The sequence below is a fragment of the Zophobas morio genome, unplaced genomic scaffold (genome assembly GCF_036711695.1).
Source record: "Zophobas morio isolate AGI-343-1 ecotype UQ-CSIRO unplaced genomic scaffold, CSIRO_AGI_Zmor_V1 ptg000023l, whole genome shotgun sequence".
NCBI classification, from domain to species: domain Eukaryota; kingdom Metazoa; phylum Arthropoda; class Insecta; order Coleoptera; family Tenebrionidae; genus Zophobas; species Zophobas morio.
In genome coordinates this window covers 5,440,047-5,461,492 of record NW_026972128.1, presented here as the reverse complement: position 1 = coordinate 5,461,492, position 21,446 = coordinate 5,440,047, and the positions used below count along the sequence as shown (strand labels likewise).

The 21,446-nt window shown below is 34.0% G+C and overlaps 2 protein-coding genes and 1 long non-coding RNA gene across 4 annotated transcripts; 2 read left to right on the top strand and 1 right to left on the bottom strand.

Moving 5' to 3' along the window:
* Nucleotides 1-7,442: 7,442 nt before the first annotated feature.
* LOC135134517 (uncharacterized) lies at nucleotides 7,443-9,911 on the top strand. The gene is made up of 4 exons (XR_010281330.1): nucleotides 7,443-8,733; nucleotides 8,784-8,922; nucleotides 8,974-9,407; nucleotides 9,458-9,911. It is a non-coding gene; the product is annotated as an uncharacterized LOC135134517 (long non-coding RNA).
* A 3,309-nt stretch (nucleotides 9,912-13,220) lies between these two features.
* LOC135134274 (uncharacterized) lies at nucleotides 13,221-17,761 on the top strand. Its single transcript, XM_064062897.1, has 5 exons — nucleotides 13,221-13,525; nucleotides 13,577-13,898; nucleotides 13,945-14,088; nucleotides 16,380-16,590; nucleotides 16,643-17,761. Exons 1-5 carry the CDS (start codon nucleotides 13,456-13,458, stop codon nucleotides 16,694-16,696), a joined length of 801 nt encoding a protein of 266 aa, XP_063918967.1. The 5' UTR covers nucleotides 13,221-13,455; the 3' UTR covers nucleotides 16,697-17,761.
* A 254-nt stretch (nucleotides 17,762-18,015) lies between these two features.
* LOC135134116 (zinc finger protein Xfin-like) lies at nucleotides 18,016-21,095 on the bottom strand. 2 transcript variants are annotated; one of them, XM_064062724.1, is made up of 4 exons: nucleotides 19,480-21,095; nucleotides 18,637-18,769; nucleotides 18,391-18,590; nucleotides 18,016-18,339 (listed from the first exon to the last, which is right to left on the bottom strand). In XM_064062724.1, the coding sequence occupies exons 1-4, from the start codon at nucleotides 21,001-21,003 to the stop codon at nucleotides 18,175-18,177; spliced, it is 2,022 nt and encodes a 673-aa protein (XP_063918794.1). In that variant the 5' UTR covers nucleotides 21,004-21,095; the 3' UTR covers nucleotides 18,016-18,174. The 2 variants fall into 2 exon arrangements, with proteins under 2 accessions (XP_063918794.1, XP_063918795.1); XM_064062725.1 differs by lacking the exons at nucleotides 18,391-18,590; nucleotides 18,637-18,769.
* Between the last annotated feature and the right edge of the window lie 351 nt (nucleotides 21,096-21,446).

Here is a 21,446-nt window from a genome sequence, read left to right as displayed (position 1 = left end):
CTTTCAAACTTCAAATCAAGCTAAAATTAACTTAATAGCAGTTATTTTAATAACAAATAAGAGAAATAAACCTACAAGAAAAAGTAATAATTGTGTTATTAATTATGAAGTAACTATTAAAGAAATCTAAAGATTGTGATGCCAAAAGTTACTTTAAATCAAATAATGGCTTTCATCCATAGAAACTTTTGGCCTCATAATTACATGACGAATAACTTTCGGACTCATGTGCTAACATACATTAAAGTACAAGGTACATGAATAAATCTAAAATCGGAAACCCAAAATTTGGTCAAATCGAGGCAGTAAAATTCATGTGAATCAATATTCGGTGCTATATATTCAGGCACACCCCCAAGTGTAAAGATTCAGATTTTTTCCATAATACGAAACATTTTGTATGAAGTTAAGACAAAATTAGACTCTGAATGGTAGAAGAACCTGTAGACGCATTCATAAAAATATTTTTTTATTCAAAGTTAAAGTGATAATTTAAATTTTTTAAGTACTTGCTACTTTGACAAATATAAAATACGAGAGTTCGAAAGTTGCTATAAATGAGCTAATTATTTTGATATGTTTGTTTCCATATTAGCGTGGGTATAAATTTGGGTTAGGTAGTTCTGCAATCAACCAATTATTTATTTTTATTTATACTATTTTGGTGATACCAGTTTCAGGGTTCATCCCCTTCCTCAGCCACCTCGTCAGTAAACCTATGACACTTTAAAAAAGTCAATATTTGGTTAAATTTTTAGACTTATTAGTGTTAATAATATTGGAAATTGATGTCCCGTTTTTTGAGCCTAAAATACTTGATTGTTGACCATTATTCTTGCTATACCACACCAAAATAGTATAAATAAAAATAAATAATTGGCAGAGTGTTGAACTATCTAACCTAAAATTATTTTCATCTTTTGTAGACTTTGGCCTCACAGAATCGTAGAAAACAACTTTCAAACTTACAACCCAAGCTAAAATTAACTTAATAGCAGTTACTTTAATAACAAATAAGAGAAATAAACCTACAAGAAAAAGTAATAATTGTGTTATTAATTATGAAGTAACTATTAAAAAAATCTAAAGATTGTGATGCCAAAAGTTACTTTAAATCAAATAATGGCTTTCATCCATAGAAACTTTTGGCCTCATAATTACATGACGAATAACTTTCGGACTCATGTGCTAACATACATTAAAGTACAAGGTACATGAATAAATCTAAAATCGGAAACCCAAAATCGAGGCAGTAAAATTCATGTGAATCAATATTCGGTGCTATATATTCAGGCACACCCCCAAGTGTAAAGATTCAGATTTTTTCCATAATACGAAACATTTTGTATGAAGTTAAGACAAAATTAGACTCTGAATGGTAGAAGAATCTGTAGACGCATTCATAAAAATATTTTTTATTCAAAGTTAAAGTGATAATTTACATTTTTTAAATACTTGCTACTTAGCCAAATATAAAGGACGACAGGTCCAAAGTTGCTATGAATGAGCCAATTATTTTGATATGTTTGTTTCCATTTTAGCGTGGGTATAAAGTTGGGTTAGGTAGTTCTGCAATCAATCAATTATTTATTTTTATTTATTCTATTTTGGTGATACCAGTTTCAGGGTTCATCCCCTTCCTCAGCCACCTCGTCAGTAAACCTATAGCACTTTAAAAAAGTCAATATTTGGTTAGATATTTAGACTTATTAGTGTTAATATTATCTGGAAATTGATGTGCCGTTTTTTGAGCCTAAAATACTTGATTGTTGACCATTATTCTTGCTATACCACACGAAAATAGTATAAATAAAAATAAATAATTGGCAGAGTGTTGAACTATCTAACCTAAAATTATTTTCATCTTTTGTAGACTTTGGCCTCACAGAATCGTAGAAAACAACTTTCAAACTTACAACCCAAGCTAAAATTAACTTAACAGCAGTTATTTTAATAACAAATAAGAGAAATAAACCTACAAGAAAAAGTCATAATTGTATTATTAATTGTGAAGTAACTATTAAAAAAATCTAAAGATTGTGATGCCAAAAGTTACTTTAAATCAAATAATGGCTTTCATCCATCGAAACTTTTGGCCTCATAATTACATGACGAATGACTTTCGGACTCATGTGCCAACATACATTAAAGTATAAGGTACATGAATAAATCTAAAATCGGAAACCCAAAATTTGGTCAAATCGAGGCAGTAAAATTCATGTGAATCAATATTCGGTGCTATATATTCAGGCACACCCCCAAGTGTAAATATTCAGATTTTTTCCATAATACGAAACATTTTGTATGAAGTTAAGACAAAATTAGACTCTGAATGGTAGAAGTATCTGTAGACGCATTCATAAAAATATTTTTTTATTCAAAGTTAAAGTGATAATTTAAATTTTTTAAGTACTTGCTACTTTGACAAATATAAAATACGAGAGTTCCAAAGTTGCTATAAATGAGCTAATTATTTTGATATGTGTGTTTCCATATTAGCGTGGGTATAAAGTTGGGTTAGGTAGTTCTGCAATCAACCAATTATTTATTTTTATTTATACTATTTTGGTGATACCAGTTTCAGGGTTCATCCCCTTTCTCAGCCACCTCGTCAGTAAACTTATAACACTTTAAAAAAGTCAATATTTGGTTAGATATTAGACTTATTAGTGTTAATATTATCTGGAAATTGATGTGCCGTTTTTTGATCCTAAAATACTTGATTTTTGACCATTATTCTTGCTATACCACACGAAAATATTATAAATAAAAATAAATAATTGGCTGAATGTTGAACTATCTAACCTAAAATTATTTTCATCTTTTGTAGACTTTGGCCTCACAGAATCGTAGAGAACAACTTTCAAACTTACAACTCAAGCTAAAATTAACTTAATAGCAGTTATTTTAATAACAAATAAGAGAAATAAACCTACAAGAAAAAGTAATAATTGTGTTATTAATCATGAAGTAACTATTAAAAAAATCTAAAGATTGTGATGCCAAAAGTTACTTTAAATCAAATAATGGCTTTCATCCATAGAAACTTTTGGCCTCATAATTACATGACGAATAACTTTCGGACTCATGTGCTAACATACATTAAAGTACAAGGTACATGAATAAATCTAAAATCGGAAACCCAAAATTTGGTCAAATCGAGGCAGTAAAATTCATGTGAATCAATATTCGGTGCTATATATTCAGGCACACCCCCAAGTGTAAATATTCAGATTTTTTCCATAATACGAAACATTTTGTATGAAGTTAAGACAAAATTAGACTCTGAATGGTAGAAGTATCTGTAGACGCATTCATAAAAATATTTTTTTATTCAAAGTTAAAGTGATAATTTAAATTTTTTAAGTACTTGCTACTTTGACAAATATAAAATACGAGAGTTCGAAAGTTGCTATAAATGAGCTAATTATTTTGATATGTGTGTTTCCAAATTAGCGTGGGTATAATGTTGGGTTAGGTAGTTCTGCAATCAACCAATTATTTATTTTTATTTATACTATTTTGGTGATACCAGTTTCAGGGTTCATCCCCTTTCTCAGCCACCTCGTCAGTAAACTTATAACACTTTAAAAAAGTCAATATTTGGTTAGATTTTTAGACTTATTAGTGTTAATATTATCTGGAAATTGATGTGCCGTTTTTTGATCCTAAAATACTTGATTTTTGACCATTATTCTTGCTGTACCACACGAAAATATTATAAATAAAAATAAATAATTGGCTGAATGTTGAACTATCTAACCTAAAATTATTTTCATCTTTTGTAGACTTTGGCCTCACAGAATCGTAGAGAACAACTTTCAAACTTACAACCCAAGCTAAAATTAACTTAATAGCAGTTAGTTTAATAACAAATAAGAGAAATAAACCTACAAGAAAAAGTAATAATTGTCTTATTAATTATGAAGTAACTATTAAAAAAATCTAAAGATTGTGATGCCAAAAGTTACTTTAAATCAAATAATGGCTTTCATCCATAGAAACTTTTGGCCTCATAATTACATGACGAATAACTTTCGGACTCATGTGCTAACATACATTAAAGTACAAGGTACATGAATAAATCTAAAATCGGAAACCCAAAATTTGGTCAAATCGAGGCAGTAAAATTCATGTGAATCAATATTCGGTGCTATATATTCAGGCACACCCCCAAGTGTAAAGATTCAGATTTTTTCCATAATACGAAACATTTTGTATGAAGTTAAAACAAAATTAGACTATGAATGGTAGAAGTAACTGTAGACACATTCATAAAAATATTTTTTATTCAAAGTTAAAGTGATAATTTACATTTTTTAAGTACTTGCTACTTAGACAAATATAAAATACGAGAGTTCGAAAGTTGCTATAAATGAGCTAATTATTTTGATATGTGTGTTTCCATATTAGCGTGGGTATAAAGTTGGGTTATGTAGTTCTGCAATCAACCAATTATTTATTTTTATTTATAATATTTTGGTGATACCAGTTTCAGGGTTCATCCCCTTCCTCAGCCACCTCGTCAGTAAACCTATAACACTTTAAAAAAGTCAATGTTTGGTTAAATTTTTAGACTTATTAGTGTTAATATTATCAGGAATTTGATCTGCCGTTTTTTGAGCCTAAAATACTTGATTGTTGACCATTATTCTTGCTATACCACACGAAAATAGTATAAATAAAAATAAATAATTGGCAGAGTGGTGAACTATCTAACCTAAAATTATTTTCATCTTTTGTAGACTTTGGCCTCACAGAATCGTAGAAAACAACTTTCAAACTTACAACCCAAGCTAAAATTAACTTAACAGCAGTTATTTTAATAACAAAAAAGAGAAATAAACCTACAAGAAAAAGTCATAATTGTATTATTAATTGTGAAGTAACTATTAAAAAAATCTAAAGATTGTGATGCCAAAAGTTATTTTAAATCAAATAATGGCTTTCATCCATAGAAACTTTTGGCCTCATAATTACATGACGAATGACTTTCGGACTCATGTGCTAACATACATTAAAGTATAAGGTACATGAATAAATCTAAAATCGGAAACCCAAAATTTGGTCAAATCGAGGCAGTAAAATTCATGTGAATCAATATTCGGTGCTATATATTCAGGCACACCCCCAAGTGTAAAGATTCAGATTTTTTCCATAATACGAAACATTTTGTATGAAGTTAAAACAAAATTAGACTGTGAATGGTAGAAGTATCTGTAGACGCATTCATAAAAATATTTTTTATTCAAAGTTAAAGTGATAATTTACATTTTTTAAATACTTGCTACTTAGCCAAATATAAAGGACGACAGGTCCAAAGTTGCTATTAATGAGCCAATTATTTTGATATGTTTTTTTCCATATTAGCGTGGGCATAAATTTGGGTTAGGTAGTTCGGCAATCAACCAATTATTTATTTTTATTTATACTATTTTGGTGATACCAGTTTCAGGGTTCATCCCCTTTCTCAGCCACCTCGTCAGTAAACCTATAACACTTTAAAAAAGTCAATATTTGGTTAAATTTTTAGACTTATTAGTGTTAATATTATCAGGAATTTGATCTGCCGTTTTTTGATCCTAAAATACTTGATTTTTGACCATTATTCTTGCTATACCACACGAAAATAGTATAAATAAAAATAAATAATTGGCTGAGTGTTGAACTATCTAACCTAAAATTATTTTCATCTTTTGTAGACTTTGGCCTCACAGAATCGTAGAAAACAACTTTCAAACTTACAACCCAGGCTAAAATTAACTTAATAGCAGTTATTTTAATAACAGATAAGAGAAATAACCCTAAAAGAAAAAGTCATAATTATGTTATTAATTGTGAAGTAACTATTAAAAAAATCTAAAGAATGTGATGCCAAAAGTTACTTTAAATCAAATAATGGCTTTCATCCATAGAAACTTTTGGCCTCATAATTTCGGACTCATGTGCTAACATATCTTAAAGTACTAGGTACATGATTAAATCTAAAATCGGAAACCCAAAATTTGGTCAAATCGAGGCAGTAAAATTCATGTGAGGCAATATTCGGTGATATATATTCAGGCACACCCCCAGGTGTAAAGATTCAGATTTTTTCCATAAGACGAAACATTTTCTATGAGGTTAAGACAAATATTGGTGGATTGAGAAATAAATCTAAGAAATAAATTCATAATGATGTTGTTAAGTGTAAAATACCTATGAAAAAAGATCTAAAGACTGTGATGCCAAAAGTTACTTTAATTCAAATAATAGTTTTCATCCATAGCAACATTTAGCCTCATAATTGCATGTTAGGTAACTTTCGGACTCGTGCCGCTTCGTATATGTGAAAACAGGTAATTAACCCATCATTCCGGGCACAATTTTGTTTTTGGAACGAAGTACTAGATTAATAAATTTAAAATTGGAAACCCGAAATTTCAACACAAGCCAGTGAAATTCATGAGGTGTATTATTTCACGATATGGATTCGTAAAATTTAAGGCACAATCTCAACATTCAAATTGTAATTGATAGACTCCGGCTTTATCTAGTTAAGTAATTTTATCTTTTTTGTTCAGTAACTGATTTCTGGTTGAATTAATTTTTCTAAATGAAATATTAACATTTTTATTCACTCTATTTAGTATGTTTTTAATTTTGTAAGATAATGTTTCAATAAAATTCAGAAAATAATATCTACCTATGTCTTCCTTAGTATCATGGTCCGTTTTGAACAACGAGCAACATTGTTTTTTTTTTAATTTTGTATCTTATTTTGTCAATTAGATTGTGGATTAATTTTACTTTAAAGTCATTATTTATTGCAATTTGTTTTATGGACTGAAGTTCTTTATTATAGTTTTCATGGTTTAGATTAGAATTGAACAATATTTCAATTAAAGATGCAAAAGTTGATATTTTATGAATTCATAGGTGGTTGGAAGAATTGCAAATAATGTTGTCTGTGTATGTTTTATTGGCCCAATATCTTACAAAATTAAAAACATTCTTGGAGAAATATTAAACACGAGAGGCCAAAAGTTGCTATAAACGAAGTCATTCTTTTCATCTTTAGTACACTTTGACCCCATATGGATTCATACAAAACAACTTTCAGGCTCACAGTCCAAGGAAACATTAAATTAGTAACCCTTGTTTTAAGAATACCAAATCGTCTTTCAAATATCGGCGGATTGAGAATTTAATAAATCAAAGGGACAGATTTATAATTATGTTGTTTACTGTGGAGTATCTACGAAAAAAATCCAAAGACTGTGATTCCAAAAGTTAATTTAAGTCAAATAATAGTTTTTATCCATAGCAACATTTGGGTTCATAATTACTGCTCCATTAAAATATTAAACTGGTCTTTCAAATTTCGCTTGTTTCTTGGATAAAATAATATAAAATACGAGAGGCCAAAAATTGCTACAAATATAATTAATGATTATAAAAGAGTATAAGTAATTATTTTCATCTTTAGTACACTTTTGTCACACAAATTCATACAAAACAACTTTCAGGTTCACAACTCAAGCTAAAGTTAAATTAATTGTCGTTGTTTTAAGATTATCAAATTGTGATTCAAATACCGGAAGAAAGAAAAACAAATCTAAGAAACAATTTCATGGTGATACTATTAACTGTAAAGTACCCATGAAAAAAATCTAAAGAATGCGATATCAAAAGTTACTTTATATCAAATAATACATTTCATGCATAGTAACATTTGATCTTATAATTACATGTTTCGGAATAATGAGCTTCATATCTATCATTTCAAGTACAATTTTTGTTTTTGGAAATGAAATTCCAAGTGATTAGAAAATAAAACAGAAGCTCAAAAATGTATGGAAACGATGCATGACGTTCCAAGATATTAATTCCTAAAATTTAAAGCACACCCTTAAGCAAATATCCAGATTGGCTCCATAAGTAGAAAAATAATTTAAGAGATTAACAAAAACTTGTACTGCTAATTGTAGAAGTGCCTGTACACACAACCATAAAAGTAAATTTCTTACTCCAACTTAAACTGGTATTTTAAAATTGACATGTACGCCTTTCTTGGAGAAATATAAAAAGAGAGGTTAAAAGCTGCTAAAAAATAGTAATGTTTCTTTTTTCGAAATCGCGCAGTAATGTGCTTTTTCTATGTTCAAAAATCGGCACAGAAATTAAATGCGGTGTTGTCATATTAGTATTATCTACCTCCACAATTACATTTTACAAGGTTATAAATTGTTTTTCGGTTTAGCAGTAATTCTATACTCTTTGTTAACCCTTTTTATTAGTTATTAGAAACACATCCGGTTTATTAATTTTATAAATATAATTTATTAACTAAATTTGCGCGTAATCTCGCAACGTCGCAACCTTGCATGGCAACAGCGGATTTCTTGAAGTGCAGCGACATTCTATGGCAGCGAACAATGTGTATCCACATAACCTGTAATAAGTTTTTGTTCGGTGCAGAAACAACCATGGAAAACATTATATGGAGAATATCTCATTTTGCATACGAGTATTTCGCTGAAAAAGAAAATTCTGTGAAATCAACATTTTGGGCTACATAGTCGTTGTTAAAGTCAACTCTGTTAATATAAAACAGCATAGATATAATCTAAGTACACCAAGTTCTCAAGCAAAAAATATAGGTTATGTTTCCCAGAAATCAAATATATTTACAAGAGAAAACTTACGAAAATTTTTAACAGAGGCCCGTGATTAATGTACCTAATGTCAAAGGTAATCTCAAAGAAGGTCAATCACATTGTCTATAAAACATAATGTTTTAGGTATATTTTTTATTCGAAGTTGTAGGAGTATGCGGAATGGAAGAATTTGAACAATTTTCTTGTATCTACATAACCTATAATAAGCTTTTATTATTATTACAGAACAGATTATTAGCTTACATGCCCATTTTAAATGAAAGTATGAAGCATACCTCTTATTTTTCGGCACTTTTAATATTTTTGCTTGCAGAAAGATCTGTAGCAATTGCAAAATAGAGATGGATAGCAATAATAACAAGCAGTTTACATGCATTCGACCGAACTTGCAAAAACTGGCAGATAATATATCAAATTTATTACCTAAAAACTCAGCCACAGTTTATGAAAAGCGGTATGAATTTTTTTTTGCGCAGAAACAACCATGCAAAATATATGGAGAACACCTCATTGCATACGAGTATTTCGCTGAAAAAGCAAATTCTGTGAAATCTTTAACACTTTGGGCTGCATAGTCGTAGTTAAAGTCAACTCTGTTAATAAAAAACAGCATAGATATATCTAAGTACACCAAGTTTTCAAGCAAAAAATATAGGTTACATTGCCAAGAAATCAAATATATTTACAAGAGAAGACTTACCAAAATTTTTAACAGAAGCCCGTGATTAAATGTACCTGATGTTAAAGGTGATCTCAAACAAGGTCAATCACATTGTCTATAAATCATTATGTTTTAGGTTTATTTTTTATTAGAAGTTGTAGGAGCATGTGGAATGGATAAATTGAAAAATAATGACGGCATTCAAGACAAAAACGATACGCTAATAATTAAAATTCCAACGTCTAAAACTGGCAAAGCACGAGAATTTACAAATATGTGTAAAAATATTTATCCAATTGAAATATAGTAAAAATACCTAATTTTAAGACTGCACCAGACAAATCATTATTTATACATTACATTTGGATAGTGAATGCAGCAGCTGCTGCATTGTACAAATATACCTGCAAACACACTGTAACAAATTATGCAGACACCTCTTTTGACTAAAAGATATATATTTAACTTTATCCATACGTTGTCAACTTTGTTAATAATTGCAATCTCTAACTTCATAAGAAATATGAATAATCTACTTTGGTGTTTTATAGTAGTATTAAATGTTCATTGAATATAATTGCATTTACTACGAAGTAAGCTTTCCTAGTTTTAAGTTGTTTTCTTTTCTCTTTGATTGTCTTAATTTCTTCAGCCTCTATGTGGCTGTTTTAATTCCAAAAAATTGTTTCTGAATAAACTGATTCATACCACTTTTTCTTTCTTTTACTCGAAAACAGTTTAAACTATAACTCCAAATATTTACCTACTTTAAAACGTGTCAAGCATTCGCTTGTTGTAAATGATGCAACCATAAATACAAATTTGAACACTGATATGACAGGTTTGAGGCTAGGATGTGGTTTTCATATCACCCATTACTTGTTGCCTAAATCTGGCGCGAGGCCAAAAGTTATTATTGACGTATATATATATATATATATATATATATTTATCATGTGTTATGTGCGATAAGCTGAGGACAGTCCACGATATAAACGATTCTCAAAGCTAAATGTTTTTAAGTAACCAGTCACTTGGGTCAAGGCATAATTTAACATCATGTAAATTCTTTGTTTGAACCGTTGATACAGTGTGGCATAATTTAACATCATGTAAATTGTTTGTTTGATCGTTGATAAAGTGTAGTAAATATATTAACCTCATGTAATTTTGTTAGCTCTGTGGTAACCCAAACTCCCCGCCTTAAAATTTGACCTTGAAACAGTTTGAAAGGCCCGCGAAAAATTCAAAAATTCAAAGTTTGGCCTTGGCTGTGATCGTCTAACAAATGAGAACCTACGTTGTGTGTTTTTTTTTTTTGGTTTTGAAAAATGGCGGGAAGAAGTTCTTTCATACAAGTGCATACACTGTCGAGAGCGCAAGAAATAATAGACAAAATTAGGAGCCTTCCTAAGGAGGAAAAAGAAACGAAGAACGACAGACGCTCGATTTGCCCTTCTGGCGAGTCCGCAGGGCCAAGGCATCATCGGTCTTCATTCCCCAAAACCCCCTGGGGTTTTATTCACCGACATATTACACGTCAGACACCTTAAGATATGTGAAAGAAAAACACTCGCGAATTGACAGACATACACATATGAAAACCGAACAAACACAAGACCTACACATATGTAAATTGGATGGCAGAACCCGAATCATTATGAGGGTGTGGCGATCGAACAAAATATAGAACAAAATATAGCAATTTCATTTATGAGCACAGCAAAATACCCAGAGGGGGGCGTTGTAGCGCAAGTAGAGGTTGGGACTCCTGATCGTCACTGTTCTCCCCCACGACGGTGATTCTATCTACACCAACGCCTGCTCACACGCATCTCTCCATTACGAACGTGCCCTGCGAAACGAGGCGGTTACGATCGCAGATCCGTAGTGGGGTCCCGGCTATCACGAAACCGGCAGCGTTAAAAACCCGCGATCGCCCCCTGAAGCTATACAACACCCGCGGACTTGTGCAGGTGACGCGATTAATCCCGTCAGTTTGAGAAGGAGTCGCGCGCCCCACGTACACTACGAGTTATGTGTTATTTACCTTCAATTTTATTTAAATATTCAATCTCTATGACTCTAATATTAAATTACAACCGAACAAGTGTTAAAGTTTCAACAAAGAGCAATACACAACATTTAAATTCGCCACACACTCTTACGAAAATTCAACAACAAATAATTCTTACTTGAGATCAAATTTGGACATCAGATAATTTGCAGGACAGAGACATTCATCAACAAAATATTTACATAAGCAAAACTTAGCAAAGATTTATAAAACAAAGATCTGGTGTGAAATAAGCTTGTACAAATTAAATATCATGTTAGGTCAAAACTGCAGAGCATGGAAATTTACGTTCAATTCAAATTATACAGCAAAGAAAGTTACTGAAGCTAAAATTGTGAGACAAAGACAAATTGCATGAGGTGAAAGATTGTAAAGTTAACAGATTTACATGTGATTAATATTAATTCGTGTCCAGTCAAGTTATTGGTTAAAGTTCAAACGTGAAATTATTTAGCTGCATTGTGGGCCATTATTACACATACATTTCCCCAAACAAAACACATAAACAAACATGGCAGACAATCTGCAGTTGCAAAATGGCGTTGGACGAATTCGTCATTCCAAATAATAGGCGTCGAAAATATGCGATGCAAAAATACGATGAATCCTGTGGCGTTGTATAAACGATGTGCTAAATCCAAAGAATAAAGGCACGTCCCCCCATGACCCACAATGTTGTTAATTTGTTCAATAGATTTAACAGTTAAAACATGTGCTCGTTTAAAAGAAACAAAATGGACGCTTCAAAATGGCCGCTGCCTGAACAAAGAACGGTGAGAATAACAACTCGTTTGCCGCCATCCAAAATACAGATTTCACAAATATAGCTAAATAAAGCATGGCCCGAACTAGAAATCACTTCCTGTAAAGCCCTACTGCGATGGATTTTAAATGAAAGATAAAAAAACGGGATTAGTGGAAAAAGGCGCACGCGTCGCTGCGTCACGAGGTCAGGAGTATCGTCGGGACTTGAAACTCGCGGCGAAACAGGTCCCAGTCGAAAACGTGTTCAAAACATACCTCTCCAAAGATGCGAAGATTTCGACACGGCTTACCGCCAAAAGGAACACAAAAACCTCGTCGTAAGAACGATGCGAAATCAGGAACACCCAATGGCTCAACGGGGGCTGCCACGTTTTCCAATGGAACAGATCAACACTGGAAAAACAAAACACAACAGCAAAAGGCACAGAATAATTCACAATTAAAAATACAACCTGTTGCTCGAAGCGCTCGAAAGAAGTCGACTGTTCTCTCGAAGCGATGAAAAGGAAGTGCGTGATCTTACACGAGACAAAAACACCCTAACATTTGCGCATGTCTGTTTCTTTGGGGTGGTTGGTTGCCAACCTCTTCTTCTTACCAGCCGTTTCTTGTGCGCGCGAAGTTCATTTGAAATTTAAAAATTCGAATTGGATCCTTACAGCTCTGTTTTTCTGACGGGGATAGAAGAGACTATTCTACCTCCGTGATTTTTTTAAATTTTTCAAGTAGAGTGATCCTGGCTGCCCGCCCTTCCCCTATATCAGAATAACCCCATTTGACAGTACCTAATTAAATTTGAATCAGTTGCCCTTTCATCTATTTACTTCAAGTTCGTGTCTCAAAAAAATACTCAAATGACAAACAAAACGTCAAAAAATGAACATAAAAATAAATTTTCCTGTACAAATTGTAAAAACTCCAAAATAATTATCTGCGGTTCAAAATGCCCCTACGTTACGGTACTGAATTTGGCATTTTAGCTGAAATAATACCCTCTCTGAACCACATATTTGGCCTTCGCAGTTGCTAAAATACAAAATCCCGCTCCACCACCCATTTAATGCCTCCCTAAGACCTCGACCTCTATTATCTGAAACCCTACCCCAACTTTTAGGTTATGTCATTCCCCAAGCTCTCACTTTCGCCGCACTCGTATTGTGGGTTGCATGTCTTGCATGTCAAGGCGTGCCCCCAAAAACAAACAAACCCATAAATCCATTTCGTAATGTTTATTTTCGCTGCTTCCATCAGTTGCTGACTGAAGGTTATGGTTGTACGATGTAGCTGTCAAAATGGTTGTGTTAGATCAATTCTATCAAATTCTTGAATCGCCGACACCTACAGTATCCCCGCTATGGAAAGGTAACACAGACCCGTTACCCCCAGAAGCCCCACCCACTTTCCCTGTTGCAGCTGCCCACATAACCGCTTGCATCGTGTGTGCCGTCTGCGGCTTCCTCACAGCATTCACCTTCGGTGGGATCCTCGACACTTTCGGCTACAACTGCATTCTGAATGCAGAGATCGTGTTTGATGATGACAATTATTTGAACACTTCAGGCTACAGCTATGATAAGGAGATACATGCCATGGACTTGACAGGGACGGTATGGGGGCCCGAGAGCAGTTGTAATTTCGCTCAGTTCACGCCGCTGGTTATCATGATATCGGCGATAATATGGGGCATTTATTTTGGAATCATATCCAAGGGGGGCGCGGGATATGGTCACGATTTGTAAGTTGGGGCTTTGGGGCTGCTTGATGGTGCTGTGTGGTTTTAGGTTTTCGAGGCCGTGGTCGATCGTATATCCTAGTATATTTTTTACCAGTATTTTTTTTATTGTGTATGTGATCAGTACATTGCAATTGAAATGGGGAGGCCTAGATTTTTGCGCGCAGTTTAAGCCGGAGTTCAACAACACTGGGTAAGTGGGTGGTTTATTAGTTTTCCATTCTTGTTATTTTCAAATTATTAATTTTTGAAGTTCTGAGATTGAAGTTTCTGTTAAGTTGCAAATTTTCTTGTATCTGCAAAAGTCGCTTACTAGTGGAGATATTTAAATTATTAAAAGTCAATACCACATTTAATTTTTATATACAGGGTTAGTCACGAGAGAATTACTTCTGAAAATTATTTTTACGCAACCCAAAATACTAATACCCTGTACCACTTGATATTATCTAAATTTAAAATGAAATGCCTAATCCATGATTGCTTTGACTTTGGCAGTGTCACTTTGACGTTAATTAATTTCAAGCATTTTTTTTCATCGTTGACTCGCCTCTAGAGCCCCATTGGATCGACGACATACAGTCAGATCAATCTGGGCTATACTGAAGCCGTAAATGCTCTACCAATGTTGTTCGCCGCTAATGTGCATGTGTTAATTCGCCATATCTGCGTCACCTAGAGCCTCTTCGAAGTGCAAATCTGCAACCTCTGGACTTCTTCGGCCATCCATTTACAAAAAAGCCGTAGCATCCCCCCAAAATGCCCAACATTTTCAACAGATTAGTAGTTAAATTATTTACTTACTTGTTTGAGTTTGTGTTGTGACCTTTGAATAAAATGTCCTAAAAGGAATTTTTGGAAATAATTTTCTCGTGATTAATCGGTTGCAAAAGATCAAGAGCCACACTGACAAATTTATTAGCGGCGCCGGAGGAGATTTCCGACTGGCTGCGGTACCTCCATGGACATTCGCGTAACCTTCTTTTCCACAATTGTCAAAATGAGATTGCCAAACTCAAAGCAATCATGGATTAAGCATTTCATTTTAAATTCAGTTAGTATCAAATGGTACATGGTATTCGTATTTTGGGTTGCGTAAAAATAATTTTCAGAAGTAATTCTCTCGTGACTAACCCTGTATATGGTACCGCTTTTTTTGAAAATTGAAAATGCATGCCATTTTAACTGCTCTCTCGTCTGCCTATCTATTGATGCAGAATTTTGTCTGTGTTCTGTATGTGGTTAAACTTTCACCAAAATTTGTCTAATCATCCCCCAACAATAATTTTTTGACGTCATCCCAAAATTTAAATAGGTAAATCCTACTTAAATTTTATAGAATGAAATGCTTCTAGATGTGTGGTTTATTAATCTTCTCTTATTTTTTACCTTGGACATCCAGATTTATGAAAAAAAAATGAAAATTTTACAAAAAAAAAAATACAAAACCGTCTGATCTGAAAACTTGCAAACGTTTGCAAAATCCTATTTAAAAAAAAAACGACTTGTTTGATTATGCTTTAGTCGTGGAGGAAGTTCTGCCTAAATAACTAGATCAGTTTTTATTAGAGATGTACCGACTGTAGGTCTGGCCGACTAACCGACTAGCCGATTGTTCGGTTAATAAAAACCGACTAGTCGGCCAACTGTTCGGCTTTGCTAAAACCGGTTCATAAATGCGACAGACAGTGTGTTTTTTTTTTCTGTTTCTCTGACTACCTTAAAAAATTGTTTATTTTAATAAAAGGAATAACTAAAGTTCCTTTGTTTTCCAAAAAATGTGTTAAATTTGTTTAGATAATTTTAACATTTAATTTCTTTTAGTAACTCAGTACAAAAATAAAGAATAACACAATTTAGGGCCAGTTTATACAATATTTTAACTGAGCCAAAGTTGATCGCGCATTTAACAAGGCCATTAGCGACGTCTGATTGGCGTAGAGTCGGTCACATGGTACTTTAACGCAGGGTTAAAAATTAAATCGCAATTAAATATTTAATTGAGGTTCTGTAAACCGGGTTTAATTGTTTTATATACTATTTTAATTTTAATAAAAAAAGCCGACCAGTCGCCGACTGCAGCCGACGATGAAAAACGGCCGAATAGTCGGCTTATCCGACCGGTCGGCCACTAGTCGGTACATCCCTAGTTTTTATAAAAATGTTATGCCATTTTTCAAATCTGCGGTTTAAGACGTTTAAAAAATGTTTTATTTTGTCATTTGTTATTGTTTTTTTAGAATTTCAATATCGTAATCCTCCTTGAGATAGGTACATATATATTTAAATAAACAATAAAATTAAAGCTCATACGGTTCTGAACTTATAATTTAATACTTATATTTGTTTGGGTGTGGAGACTATATTGCCCGGATAACTGTCTATTTAGATTTAATCCTATTCATTGCATGTCATAAATTTATATTAGATAAATAAAGTCAATTAATAGTCAATCAATATAAATATTTCCGTTTTATTTTTTAGTTGTATACCTGAAATCGGAATGTACGAAAATCAGTTCCGCGAAGACAAAACAAAATATCTTTTCGAATTCTATCCGAATATGTTGATCGCCATTTTAAGTTCGGAAATTGGAATCTGGTCGTGGGTTTTCCAACTCGTGATGTGTATATTAAGAGTTTGCTGTGCGGCAGACTTCGATATACAGCTCGTCACAGTGATGACGAAAGAAGAGGTTCGTATTCTACAACAAAATTACATGTTCTACTTTCTAAAATATTTTGCAGGAGAAGGTCGAAAACATCGTTGAATTTGCGGAAATGGAAGACATGGAAGTTTAAACCTTTCCTTTCTAATTTTATAAAATGAAGTACTTATTTTTTTTATGTAGGAGTACTATTTTTTACTTTTGCATGTTACTTTTTTAATTGTGAAATTTGACGATTTTGTGGCAACTGAAAAAATACATAAAAAACAAATTAGACGAAGGACGAAAATAATTTGCATAAGGATGTAGAAAAGTCTAACTTGTTTTACAGTATTTTGGTGTCGCGCACGCGTGATTCTCAAAATTTGACAATATTTAACATTAATGTAAGTACAAGCTTAAATTTGGTACATGCAGGAAGCAGAAAATGTTTCTTGCCACAGAAATTTGTGCTCAAAATTTTAAAATGGAAACTACCTCATGTACGATCTTTCTATTAGTTTTTTATTACGTAGGTTCATAAAGTTGCAGTAATTGAAATCACAAAAATAATTGGAAGTCGTTACTACACAATGAGCCACTATTATTTATTTATATTTCAGTCATTCCACTCGTAATGTTATGACTTTTGCTAATTATTGTGTGTTTTATGCATTTTCATTTTTGGGAATTTACAAAATTGGGGATGTTTTGCTGATATTTGACTAAATTTGAACTTGCCAGAGGTCGCTCACAACAAAACTTGTCGGGATTTGCTTCATAATGTTGCGGAACTGTCATCAAATGTAATCAGTTGAAAGTTATGCTCAGTGACAAAACCTTTAGCGGCATTTGTTGTTACCAATACACCGTATATTGAATTCTTATAGAAATCAGACTTAAAGCACGGTTTTGTTGGTTGCAAAACACATAAATTAACCATGATATATATATACACTATACTATCATATATTATTTTGTCTTAAATTTTTAACGCTTTATATATATTTTATTGCATTTTGTAAAAATGTTACTGTTGATAGAGTTGCCTTCATTGCTCCGCACAGAATGCATTTGCTCAGACAGAAGCCTAAATGTGATAAGTAAAACAAAATTGCGCAAATCTCATTCTCAATTATCATTCGAATCAATTTTTAAAATGAACTTCTGCCTTGCTGTATTCTGGATGTGATAAAATAAAGGTCTCTGTTGTCGAAAATGTCTTATTTAGGAACCCAAAAAAAAGATAACATCCTTTTATCTATATTTTAAGGAAGGAAAATAACCCACTGTGCTTATGTATATCGGGTCGGACCAGTAAGATCTAATTTTTTGTAACGTTTTAATAGTGACGGTGTAAGCAAAGGCCAGACCAGCATCACAAAAACTGGAAATGATAGTACCCCTCTTTAGGCTTGTACCGGTACGAACTAAGATTGTTGTTGATAGAATCTTGACTCATCTGTACACAGCTTGAACTTAATTTCACTTTATTTATAGCACAATCAACACTTCACTATTCAACAAAATTGCAAACAAAAATACTAACTCAAAAATTAATAATTGCGACCTTCATAAAACCCTAAACAAAATAAACCAAAGATTAAAATTCTTAAAGTCTGCGGTTTAACTTTAATTCAAAATAGCATCTGGATGCTGCGTCCTGAAGTGCTTATTGCGATCCCCCTTCTGTCTAAACAACCTTCCACACACAAAACAAGGGTACGGCCGCTCATTTGTATGAATCCTCTTATGATTATTTAAAGCGTCAGCTCGGAAGAACCTCTTCTCACACATCTACAAAAAATTCTTCTTGTGAAAGTTGTTCGAAGAGTTAATATTGTGTACATCGCATCCATAACGTCGATCTTCGGTATGAATGAGCCTGTGCTGGTAGTAGACTGAGCCCGTGAGGAAACACTTGCCACAGACGCTACACTTGAAGGGTCTTTCTCTGGTATGGACTTTGCGGATGTGGTCTTTAAGGTCCGGACGGATTGTGTATCGGGCTTCACACCCCTCGTGGGGACAAGCGAAAGGTTTTATACCTAGAAGGGACGCATCGGGAAAAGGGTTGCGAAATACAGAGAGTACCTTGGTGGAAGCGCATGTGCTGCCAGAGGTGGGAGGTTTGGGAGTAGCTTCTGCCGCAAGTGTCACAGACGTAGGGCTTCAGGCTTTTGTGAGCCCTGCTGTGGATGAGGAGAGCTCGCGCACTATGTAGTACCTTAGATAAGACAAGATAATTTATTGATGTTAAAACGTAGGTATACTTTTACAGGGATCGATATTTCTACCCACGTTACCTACCTTACAGTTTAAAGAATCAAAATCATTACCCATCTAAAGTATAGAAACACTGAGTGGTACGGAAACTTTTAAGTTCATTCATAGAAATATTTACAGGCTGGTCTGGTTTTCAAAAATTAAATAAAATGTAAAATTTGCCATAGAAGTGTCTTGTGTCTGTTTGTGCTCTTGTTAGACATGTTAACCGGGAATTCGGTTTTTTTAATTTTCTTACTGTGTAATATTTATGGTTAGTGGATGACCGACTATTGAATTTTATATTCTTGCGATGACGGTAATGATTTATTTCGTGTAAATACCTTATTTTGTAGATTTTATGATAATTAATAGCAGTATTTCGAAAAATTATGTGTGCTAGAATAGGAACATTTTTTTTCTCATGATTAGAACAAGTTTCCAAAAGGAAGGAAAGGAATATACTTGAGGGTTATGTAACAGCAATCTTGTCTATAGAGTATCTAACGAGTAACGGGGAATAATGTGCCACAAGTCATATGCCTAGATAATCAAAAATACCTAGATCTGTAGGGCTAACATAATAATGTTTTTATGTAGGTACCTATTTGTGAAAATATTGTGTATTGCCTTCAAGAAATGGATCAGGAGTATCTCTAAAGGGACACTTACCTGTCCGCATTCGTCACAGTTGAAATTAGCAGCATGCTCTTTCTCCCTGTGGGACTCCAATTCGGTGATGGTATTCCACACCTCAGTACAACGTTCACACTGGTACTTGTACCCATCGTCCAACGCCACGCAGGGTTTCTTCGCTTTAGGTTGTTGCTTTGGGAATTTTCTCTTTCGGCCCCTTTTCTTTTTCTCGGGAACTCCAGAGGGTTCCTCCACGTTTTGAGTAATCGTCTGGTTTAAAGGCTCAGTTTTAACTTTCGTGGTTTCGCAACACACATTCTCTTTATCGATTTCTTCTTTGTTCTCTACGTTCTTCTTTCTTTTGTTGATCGGGATTTCCAAAGCGATCAGCACATCCTCGATTAACTTATCGATGACGTCTTCGCTCTTGATGTCTTTGACCGGATTTGAAGTTTTCTCGACCACGCTTTCGTGGATTTTGGGCGTGTAATGCTTCTTCTTGATTTTATGAGTATAGAGGATCTCGTGCGACTTAAAAGTACGATCGCAGAATTCGCAGTAGGTCAGTTTGGGTAAGTAGAAAAGATTGGCTTTTTCTGAGCATTTTTTCAACCAGTGCTGCGAGGCTGTGATGTATGACTCGAAAACGTCTTTACAGATCACACATTCGTAGTTTTTGTCGGTTTTGTGAGTTTTTTGGTGCTTGAGGAGAATCTGCTTGTCGGCGTAAGTCCGGTTGCAGAATTCGCACTGCAGAAGAATCTCGGTCGAGATTTTCTCGATCGTTTTGTCATTCTTGGGGTTTTGGTCGCCGCTGCTGTCACTCAGTGGTTCTTTTTTAATGTCAGAACTGTCAATCAAGTCAGTGCAGAGGTCGACGTGATACCCTGCAGTGATGCTGGATGAGAACACCTCGTGGCATTTTTTGCACTTCCAGACAGTAACGTCGCTCCTGTAGAACTTGGAGATGTCTCCGGCTTTCTTGCAGTGGTTTTCTTTGTGGATTCGCAGCCGATTTTCGCTCACGAACTGCTTCTTGCAGTGCTCGCACGTGTTGTCTTTGGAGCTCTCGTGGCTGGTTTGGTGGCGCTCCAGGTTGTTCTTGCTCACGAACTGCTTACCACACGTGGGGCAGTCATATTTGATGCGTTTGCCCTTCTCGATGTCCGCCAGGTCGGCGTTCGGTTTAAGAACCACCTTCTCGGCGTTGAACTCGCACTGGTGCCTTTGGTACTGGTATTTGGTGGGGTAGTTCGTCTCGCAGTTCTGGCACCTTATCAGGTTTGGAATGTTCAGCTTGGGTTTCCGTGCCAAATTCTGAGAATTGTCCAGTCTGTACAATTGCACCGACCCGAGATCTTCATTAAAAAGCCTCTGATGGCTAAAAATTACCGCGTCGCTGATGTTAAAACTCACATTTTTGTCGGTTATGAAGTGACTCTTGTTTATTATTTGGTGAACGGCCAAGTCGACTTCGTACCTCATTGACGAAATTTTCCCAGAGTCGCTTATGAAATGCGTATTTATTACAGAAATTGTCCGATTATCACCGGCGAGCATGATTTTTGCTAGTGTTTACTTTTACAGGCTTGATATCAAAACAGCCCTGCTTCCAAAAGGGCACGGGCAAAATGGCGTTGTTGATATTTGAAACAAATGAAGAGGGAAACTCGGTCGCCCAAAACCACAACAGCAGTTATCACTTAGATTACTCCAATCGGCCACATATAACTTAAACTCGCCACACAAATTAATTAATTTATTTTAATAGTACTACTAATACAAAATAAGTACCACTTATGGAACTAAATGTGAAAGGATGTAACTTTGACCGGAAGTGTCGGAGTCAACAGTACAAACATACCTGTAAATTTATATTACTCGTTAAACACAATTTTCAAACTCCAAACAACACATTGTGGGAGCAGCAACCCCATCCTCTCATCTACGCTCAAGTAAACAATCTTTAGATTTAGAATTCAGTTTCCCGCTTGGGTGTAATA

What these genes read in the sequence shown, in the direction of transcription:
- LOC135134274 (XM_064062897.1), top strand. Translation starts at nt 13,456, where the DNA reads ATGGTTGTGTTAGATCAATTCTATCAAATTCTTGAATCGCCGACACCT. An exon ending in GCGGGATATGGTCACGATTT is followed by an intron (nt 13,899 to 13,944) that starts GTAAGTTGGGGC and finishes GTGTGGTTTTAG; the next exon opens with GTTTTCGAGGCCGTGGTCGA. An exon ending in CCGGAGTTCAACAACACTGG is followed by an intron (nt 14,089 to 16,379) that starts GTAAGTGGGTGG and finishes TTTATTTTTTAG; the next exon opens with TTGTATACCTGAAATCGGAA.
- LOC135134116 (XM_064062724.1), bottom strand. Translation starts at nt 21,003, where the DNA reads ATGCTCGCCGGTGATAATCGGACAATTTCTGTAATAAATACGCATTTC. An exon ending in ACTGTGACGAATGCGGACAG is followed by an intron (nt 18,770 to 19,479) that starts GTAAGTGTCCCT and finishes GTCTTATCTAAG; the next exon opens with GTACTACATAGTGCGCGAGC. An exon ending in ATCGACGTTATGGATGCGAT is followed by an intron (nt 18,340 to 18,390) that starts GTACACAATATT and finishes AATTTTTTGTAG; the next exon opens with ATGTGTGAGAAGAGGTTCTT.